This window comes from Colobus angolensis, unplaced genomic scaffold (genome assembly GCF_000951035.1).
Source record: "Colobus angolensis palliatus isolate OR3802 unplaced genomic scaffold, Cang.pa_1.0 Scaffold169, whole genome shotgun sequence".
Lineage (NCBI taxonomy): Eukaryota > Metazoa > Chordata > Mammalia > Primates > Cercopithecidae > Colobus > Colobus angolensis.
Window position 1 is genome coordinate 1,032,845 of NW_012114810.1, and position 9,684 is coordinate 1,042,528.

The following is a 9,684-nucleotide window of genomic DNA, read 5'->3' on the forward strand; positions in this document are numbered from 1 at the left end:
ACTTAGTCTCAAAAAAAAAAAAAAAAAGAAAGAAAGAAAAAAGAAAGGATACAAGAAAGTTACTTAGTAACTTAATCTGAAAGTGTTCTATCTAAAAGCACAGAAAGAATAATATATCGCTTTGCTAAGTGAAGTTCTTTCTGCCTATAGCCTGTAATATAAAATCCCATCGTTTAGAGCCCTATAGGGTAGAAAAAGCACCAAACTGGCCAGGCGCAGTGGCTCACATTTGTTATCTCAGCACTTTGGGAAGCTGAGGTGGGCAGATCACATGAGATCAGGAGTTTGAGACCAGCCTGGCCAATATGGCAAAACCCCATCTCTACTAAAAATACAAAAACTAGCCGGGTGTGGTGGTGGGAGTCTGTAATCCCAGCTACTCTGAAGCAGGAGAATTGCTTGAACCCAGGAGGCAGAGGCTGCAGTGAGCCAAGATTGTACCACTGTACTCCAGCCTGGGCAACAGAGAAAGACTCCATCTCAAAAAAGTACATAAATAAAAAGCACCAAACTAAACTTAATGCAGAGGCAAGGAGGCAGAAGATTCAGCAAGAAATAAGACCAGAGTTCCAGGGTTTTGTCATGCACCTCCAGATAAGCATTTTCCCAGAAAAGAGGGCATAGCTCAGATTATGGGTATACGTCTGCTCTTATGGCTTTTATTTTGAGCTTCTTGGGACAAGTACCATTAAATGGAGGTCAGGGGGATGGCACCGCACTGAGGTTGATTCCTAGGAGTTTGAAATTCTCAGATTTAAACATTTTATCTAGAAAAACACTTTTTGGGTGTGACAACTCAGACCAAAAGCTACTGAACTTTTATGGGAATGTATTGCCAAAGAAACCCCAGGCCCAGCAATCTATTGTACTTTCTAGGTTTCCAGTGTGTACCACAGCTAAAGTTGAATAGGGCATGCCCAGAAACGGCATTTCCGTGTGCCCATCTCTGGCATAGCCATGGAGAATAAGAGAAGTAAGATCCTCTAGCAGGAAGAAGCAGGAGCCATGCTAGACCATAAAGAAGATCCCCATAGAGAGCGAGCCTCGAGTTTGCCAGTTACCTCGCCAAGGAACTCATTCTACTGCCAGGCAGGAAGTCTTCCATATTCCTGCCTAGAAGGACATAATTTATGCTACAGATCAACGATAACTGTGTGCTATTTTTCATCCATTCTCCTCTTTCCAGAATTAAGAGTTTTCATTATAATTACTCTGTTCCTCTTCATTTTTTTTTTTTTAGATATATTGGCTAAGATAGTTTAAGTTTTACCCAGTATAAGCAAATCTGACCACTTCTCTCTCCTTCTACCATGACCACACAGTTTAAGTTCCCACTAGACTTACGTAACAGCCCTCCAACTTCCCTACTTCCATGCTACACTCTGCCGCACAGTCTATTCTTCCCTGTACCCCAGGTCACATCACTTCCCTGTACAAAACTCTCCCATTACTCTTTCATTTATTTAACAAATATTAAGCATCTGCTTGCCAGGCCTCAAGGAGCCATATCCAAATTTGAGAAAGAAATCAGAAAGAAATCATCAGCCAGAAATCCTGGTCTTAGAGTTGAACACAGTAACCAAATGAGGCCCTGGGTTGTCTCTCACTGGGGAAGAGGTGTTGATAAGCACTCTTTTATACAGACAGGAGCATTTCTTGAACAACTCCTTATTTCTAACAGCATTCTAATTTTGTTTAGGGAACCACTTTCCATAACACCACAGGCTGAAATGAAGTCAGACAGGTGGCCTGGGCCAGGCACGGTGGTTAATCCTAGCACTTTGGGAGGCTGAAGCAGGTAGATTACTGGAGTCCAGGAATTCGAGACCAGCCTGGGCAACATGGCAAAACCTCATCTTTACAAAAAATACAAAAATTAGTTGGGCGTGGTGACATGTGCCTATAGTCCCAGTTACTCAGGAGGCTGAGGTGGGAGAATCGCTTGAGCCCAGGAGGTCGATGCTGCAGTGAGATGTAATTGCTCCACTGCACTCCAATCTAGGTGACAGACTGAGACCCTATCCTAAAAAAAAAAAAAGGCTGGGCCTGGTGGCTCACGTCTATAATCCCAGCACTTTGGGAGGCCGAGATGGGTGATCACTTGAGGCCAGGAGTTGGAGACCAGCCTGGCCAACATGCTGAAACCCCATCTCTACTAAAAATACCAAAAATTAGCCAGGTGTGGTGGTGGGCACCTGTAATCCCAGCTACTCAGGAGGCTGAGGCAGGAGAATCGCTTGAACCCGGGAGGCGGATGTTGCAGTGAGCTGAGATCACGCCATTGCATTCCAAACCTGGACAACAAGAGCAAAACTCCATCCCCCCCACAAAAAAAAGCCTGGAACCAGATCATTCTGCTTGTAGGCCACTTAAGATTTTTGTATTATATTCTAAGTTCACTAAAATATAAACCCCATGAGGTCATGAATTTTTGTCACTGTTGAATTACCAGAACAGTGCCTGCCTCATAGTAGAGACTTAATATTTGTTAAATAAATGAAAAAGTAATGGAGAGTTTTGTACAGGGAGAAATAGACTGTAGGGCAGAGTGTAGTGTGGAAGTAGGGAAGTTATAGGACTATTACATAAGACTGGGGGCAACGAAGGGAACTTAAACTGTGTGGTCATGGTGGAGGGAGAGAGAAATGTACAGATTCATATTATATTTTGAAGAGGCAGGGACAGAATTTTCTAATATGGACCATAAGAGAAGTAGAGAAGAGTAACAACAAAATGATTAATATTTAATTTGGAATCACAAGGCTAATAAAGTGGTTTTTTTTGTTTGTTTGTTTTTGAGATGTAGTCTCACTCTGTCGCCCAGGCTGGAGTGCAGTGGTGCGACTGCAGCTCACCACAACCTCTGCCTCCCAGGTTCAAGCGATTCCTGTGCCTCAGCCTCCCAAGTAGCTGGGATTACAGGCATAAGCCACTGCACCCAACTAATTTTTGTATTTTTAGTAGAGACAGGGTTTCATCATGCTGGCCAGGCTGGTCTCGAACACCTGGCCTCAAGTGATCCACCCGCCTCGGCCTCCCAAACTGCTGGGATTACAGGCATGAGACAGCACGCCCGGCCTCTTTCTTTCTTCTCTCTTTCTCTTTTACCTGAGATGGGGTTTCCACCATGTTGCTCAGGCTGGATTCAAACTTCTAGGCTCAAGCAATCCTCCCACTTCAGCCTCCCTAGTAGCTGGGACTATGCAGGCATGCCACCATCCCAGCCAGAATTTTATTTCTTTTTATGGCTGAATAATATTCCATTGTGTAAAATATTATCACATTAAGCTATCCATTCATCTGTTAATGGACACTGGCTTGTTGCTACCTTTTGGCTTTTGTGAATAATGCTGCTAAGAACATTGGTGTATGAGTATCTGAATCCCTGCATTCAATTATTTTGGATCTATACCTAGGAGTGGAATTGCTGGATTATATGGTAATTCTATGTTTAAGTTTTTGTGGAACCAACACACTGTTTTCCACTGCAGGTGCACCCTTTTACATTCCCACTAACAATGTACAAGAGTTCCAGTTTCTCCACATCCTCATCAACACTTGTTACATTCTGGATTTTTGTTGTTGTTGTAACAGCCATTCTAATGGGTATGAAGTGTATCTCATTGTGGTTTTGGTTTACATTTCCTTATAGGCTAGTGATGTTGAGCATATTTTCATGTGCTTATTTACCATTTGTATATCTGTTTTGGTGAAATATGTATTCAAGTCCTTTGCCCATTTTTTATTTTTTTTTTATTGTAGAGTTGTGGGAGTTCTTTGCATATTTTGGATATTAATTATTTCATCAGATATATAACTTGTGGATATCTTTTCCCATTCTGTGTTGTCTTTATCCTCTCTTAATAGTGTCCGTTGGTGTACAAAAAATTCTAATTTTGATGAAGTCCAATCTAGCTTTTTTTTCTTTTTTTTTTATTGAGACAGAGTCTCGCTCTGTCACCCAGGCTGGAGTGCAGTGGTGTGATCTCAGCTCCCTGCAACCTCTGCCTCACAGGGTCAAGTGCTTCTCCTGCCTCAGCCTCCCAAGTAGCTGGGATTACAGGGGCCCACCACCATGCCTGGCTAATTTTTGTATTTTAGTGGAGACAGGGTTTCACCATGTTGGCCAGGCTGGTCTCAAACTCCTGACCTCAGGTGATCCGCCCACCTCAGACTTTCAGAGTGCTGGGATTACAGGCGTGAGCCATGGCGCCCAGCCCTAATATTTTGTTGTTGTTGCTTGTGCTGTGGTGTCATAACCACTGCCTAATTCAAGGTCAGGATGATTTACCCCTGTGTTTTCTAAGAGTTTTAGCTTTTACCTTTAGGTTTTTAGCCATTTTGAATTAATGTTTTATATGAGGTGGAGTAGTGTTCCAACTTCATTCTTCTCCATGTTGTTATTTGGTTGTCCAGCATGATTTTTTGAAAAGACTATTCTTTCCCACCTTGAATTGTCTTGGCACCCCATGTCAGTTGAATGTGGTTTATTTCTACACCCTTAATTCTATTCCATTGATCTATATGCCTATCCTATGCCACACTGTCTTGACTACTATTGGTTTGAAGTTAAGTTTTGAAATTGAGAAGTGCACGTCCTCCAACTTTGTTCTTTTTCAAGGTTGTTTTGGCTATTCTGAAGCCCTTGAATGTCCACATGAATCTTAGAGTCAGCTTGCCAATTTCTGCAAGGAAGCCAGCTGGGATTTTAATACAAATTGTGCTGACTCTGTAGATCAATTTGGGGATTATAGCCATATTAACAATAGTGTCATGCTGGGTGCAGTGGCCCACACCTATAATTCCAGCACTTTGGGAGGCCGAGGCGGCCAACATAGGGAGACAAGCTGGTCTCAAACTGCTGGGCTCAGGTGATCCTCTCACCTCAGTCTCCCAAAAAATAATTTTTTAAAAATCAGCTAAGCATGGCGGTGTTCACTGTAGTCCAAGCTACTTAGGAGGCTGAGGTGGGAAGAACTCTTGAGCCCAGGAGATCAAGGCTGCAGTGAGCTATGAGTGCCACTGACTCCAGCCTGGGCAACAGAGGGAGACCCTGATGAAAGAGAGAGAAAGAGGCAGACCAAGAGAGAGAGAAAAGAAAAACTAACCTTAGAATGTTTTTCAAGACTCAAGTTTCCATGTCACTCCTCATGTCTCCCCTCAGGCAGAATTAAACATTGAGATTTCCTTATATCCACTTAATCCCAGAAATGTAGTACAGTTCTTGGTACAGAGTAAGCACTCAATATATATTGGCTGAAGGAATGAACAAATAAATGAATTGGGATGAAATGTTTATGTGACAGTCTCTACAACCAGACTGCGAGCACAAGTACAGAGAAAATGTTCTATTCATCTTTTTTCTTCCAGCACCTAGCACAGTATCCAACACAAAATGAATGTGTACTAGATGCTATTTATTAAACTGTAGACAAGAGATAAATACTTTATTTCAAAAATGCAAAGAAGGGAAGATAAATCACATTTCTTTTTATCATGTAAACTTGTACCAAAGATTTATGAATAGATTTATGAACTGGAGTGGAAAACACAGACATTTCTACCTTGAGGATATAGAAGGGAACTTAGGAAGTGAGAAGTCAGGTCACCCTAGTCCTCTAGGGTGCTTAAAGCTAACTAGTCCCGTGAATGAGAATCTAACCTATGTGAAAATCTCCAGCCACTACCTGTACAGCATCAGCCCTGGGACAACACAGTCAGGGGCAGGCTGTAGTCATATCTCTTAGCCTAAGAGTACACACCTGTCAGGGAAAGTCCTGATGGCCACAGTGAAAAAGGTCATGGGTGGAGAGAAGCAAAGTAGGAAGGATCATTTGAAGCGCAAACAAATGGGGAAACTGAACAGACAATCTCAGCATCACCATATCTGCTTCAAAAATGGCACGCCAACTCCCTTCCAAAGTGCACCGTTATACTGCACCATTGCGGAAGAAATGGAAAAAGCAGGATGGTTTGGCTGGCTGGAGTCACATCTTGGGGAAGCTGGCCAGGTTGGCAATGCCACAGGCGTTGTTCTTATTTCGAGCCATGAGGATATATCCTTTGTTTCCCCAGTTTTCTCCCCAGCTGTAAGACCAATCAAGAAAAGTACTTAGTACTCTCAGTTTATTTATTCGTTAAAATATTTACTGAGTATTGTGCGAGATACTGATGGTACACAAAAATGAATATGATGGTTTTTACCTTTAAAGAGTTTAAAGTCAAGAAATAGGAAGAAGGCATAATACTACAGGTATCAAAGGAGGGAAGATTCCTTCTGATCAAGAGAATCTCAGAGGCTTGATGTAAGAGGTGGCATTTAAGCTGAGCCAAAAGGCTGAGTAGAATTTCGACCTGTGGGAAGGGGATGCCAGTGGAAGGGTGTGAAATGAACAACAGAGGCAGGAAAGTGTGGGGCACTGTTAGGATCATGTAGCTGAAAAACAGTGTGCCTAACAGGGTGTAGTGGGAGAGATGTCTGGAAAGGCAGATTGAGACCAGGTTGAATTACCTTTACTGCAAGGTTAAAGAGCTTCACCTTTACTCCGTGACCCATCATAGTGGAGGAACCAGTAAGGGATTTTGAGTGGGAGAGTGATATGATCAGAGCTGTATTTGGGGAAGATTAATCTTGAAAATGTAAGTTTAGAGCATAAGAAAGAGGCTAAAGCTGGTGATCTTGATTGGGGAGTAAACCCTATAGGAGAGATGGATGAAACGATGAGAGTAGATGAGATTATTAAGGAAATGAGTGGCAAGACTAGAAGACATGAGAGATGACATGAGACAGAGGAGAGAGAAACAGGAGAGAGGAGAGATTGTCTGTATATCTTCCTGAATTGTTTTCAGTCCTCTTTCCCCAACCAGCAACTTCTCTAATTACCCAATACATTTTATTTAAAACCTGTACTCTATCCCCACTCTCCCCTTCTCCAGGGGCCCCCAGTGTTCCCGATCCTGCCCGGGTGTGTCCTTTCTTCCTCCCAGCTCTCTTGGAAGTATCTCCACACATGACACCTGATCATGAAAGAACAGGGTAAGTGCTTGGAGCTGGGAGTCAAGAGAAGGGACAACACAGGACAGAAGCTGTGGGAGACTTGGGAAGATGTTCAGGTTCACCTTGAGTTGGAACTGTGATATAAAAAGCTGCTTCAGGTTTGAACAACACCACTGCGTTAGTCTGTGAGCTCCCCAGAGTCTAGGGCTCCTGCTCCTTGGAGGGCACTAAGGACAGCAGATTTAGCCAGTGCTGCTGCCAGGTTAATGGTGATCAGCCAGGAAAGGAAAACTATAATTCTTGTCAATCTGCCCCTCCCCAAAAGTCACAAGGTGCTAAAGAGAAATGGAAAACAAGGTACCCTGGAGTTTTCTTTGTTCCCCAACATAGGAAAGTAAACACCAACTTTTTTAGTTTATATTTCGTTTTTTTTTTTGAGATGGAGTCTCGCTTTGTCCCACAGGCTGGAGTGCAGTGGCCGGATCTCAGCTCACTGCAAGCTCCGCCTCCCGGGTTCACGCCATTCTCCTGCCTCAGCCTCCCGAGTAGCTGGGACTACAGGCACTCGCCACCTCGCCCGGCTAGTTTTTTGTATTTTTTAGTAGAGACGGGGTTTCACCGTGTTAGCCAGGATGGTCTCGATCTCCTGACCTCGTGATCTGCCCGCCTCGGCCTCCCAAAGTGCTGGGATTACAGGCATGAGCCACCGCGCCCGGCCCTGTTTATATCTTTTTTCTAAAAAATGTTTCTCTTCACAATCTTTGGCAAATTCTTATATACGTATATCCTAAGTGTATCTTGAAGGCAAAAAACTGTTCAAAGGAATATTAAACCTTTACGCTGTTCCCCTATTGTTAAAGACAGACTGCTAATGGAAACCACCCTAAGAAACTGATCACATTAGAGACAAAAGAAAGTAAAAATATGTAATTTCAAAGCTCCTGCTGATTCTCTGTACTGCTTTATCTCGTGGTTAGTTAGGTCTATCTTACTGGGCTCTGAGTTCACTGAAGGTATCACCTGCTCATTTGTTTGTGTATGTCACTAAGCATCTTGCACACAGGGAGTATTTGCCCAGCACATAATTGAGCACTATTGTCTGGCAGATATGGTTTGGATGTGTGTCCCCTCCCAGTTTCATGCTGAAATGTGATCCCCAATGTGGAGGTGGGGTGTAGTGGGAGGTGTCTGGGTTATGGGAGTGGATTCCTCATGAATGGCTTGGTGCCATTGCCTTGGTGATAAGTGAGTTCTCACTCTATTAGTTCATGCAAGAGCTGGTTCTTTAAAGAGTTGGCACCTCCCTCTCTCTCTTGCTCCCTCTCTCACTATGTGACATGCCTGCTCCCCCTTTTGCCTTCTGCCATGAGAAAAAGCTCTGAGGCCTCATCAGAAGCTGAGCGGATACTAGTGCCATGCTTCGTATAGCCAAACGAACCTCATTTCTTTATAAATTACCCAGTCTCGGGTATTCTTTTGTAGCAATGTAAAATGGACTAACACACTGGCCATTAAGTGTCGGACTCAGAATTAAGAGCCTCTGACTGAGAAGATAGAAGTGAAAAGCCTGAGATAATTTTTTCTTGATTTGGGACAGAGAAAGGAATATTGGGAAGCTGGAGGTGAGGTTGAGTGTTAAAAGGGTGATTGAATAACAAAAGTAGTGTTCTCATCATTACCTGTTTTTAATTATCCAGTGCTTGTTTCCCTTCTGGATTCCATATCCCACCGCCAAAACTGCATGGTTCAGATTATCGCTATTGCAGCTTTCATCATAATACACACCTAGAATACAAACTATCAGTGTGAGGCTCTATGCAATCCAAGGGTCACCCTGTGGGATCTCCCAGTCCAGGAGACTCTGTAGAATTCCATCCCTGTCAGGAGGGTTTACCACAGACATGCTGCTCCGTACTGCAGCAGTTGTTAATTTCTCTCTGACCACCTCCATCTGAATACAAAAACTAGTACTGAAAATACCCAAGGTCCTTCGAGAAGCCATCAAGCTTGTATCATAAAAGACAGTGCTCTATAGGATCAGCAGCTTCTTACCTTTGCTGTAAAACTGGAAGGAGGTCAGGCTTGCATCAATGGCCACAGAGACAGGTCCCACTCGGGCCACTGCCCTCTTCAGGGCTTTCTCATTCCCCTCGGGGATCTCTCTGTACCCTCTGCATTTAGCTGCCTTGCCTGTTGGGTTGTACATACAGCTCTCCTCCTGGAAGAAACAAGATTGTAATAGAAGTAGGATAAAGCAATAGGCAATGAGTCAGTGAGTGAGAAACTCAACCAATATTTTGAGTGATGCCAGTGAACTAACAGAGGCGGCAGTCTAGGGTTTCTAGAGAGGGTCTGTTCTTCCTCACAAAAAAGAATATGAAAAGAGGATTCCCGCCTTCCACTACACATAAAAATCAACTATAGGCCGGGAGCGGTGGCTCACGCCTGTAATCCCAGCACCTTGGGAGGTCGAGGCGGGTGGATCACGAGGTCAGGAGATCGAGACCATCCTGGCTAACACAGTGAAATCCCACTGTGTTTTTAGTCTCTACTAAAAAAAATACAAAAAAACTAGCCAGGCATGGTAGCGGGCGCCTGTAATCCCAGCTACTCGGGAGGCTGAGGCAGGAGAATGGCGTGAACCTGGGAGGCAGAGCTTGCAGTGAGCCAAGATCGTGCCACTGCAC

At 43.7% G+C, this 9,684-nt stretch overlaps 1 protein-coding gene across 2 annotated transcripts in view; it reads right to left on the reverse strand.

Moving 5' to 3' along the window:
• Nucleotides 1–5,396: 5,396 nt before the first annotated feature.
• CTSK (cathepsin K) overlaps nucleotides 5,397–9,684 on the reverse strand; it is a 12,854-nt gene continuing 8,566 nt past the window's right edge. For both annotated transcript variants that reach the window (XM_011937805.1, XM_011937804.1), the window contains 3 exons: nucleotides 9,050–9,215; nucleotides 8,677–8,782; nucleotides 5,397–6,087 (listed from right to left, as the gene is read on the reverse strand). In XM_011937805.1, the coding sequence (XP_011793195.1) occupies nucleotides 5,988–6,087; nucleotides 8,677–8,782; nucleotides 9,050–9,215 (372 nt within the window). In that variant the 3' untranslated portion in view covers nucleotides 5,397–5,987. The remainder of the gene's footprint in view (nucleotides 6,088–8,676; nucleotides 8,783–9,049; nucleotides 9,216–9,684) is intronic.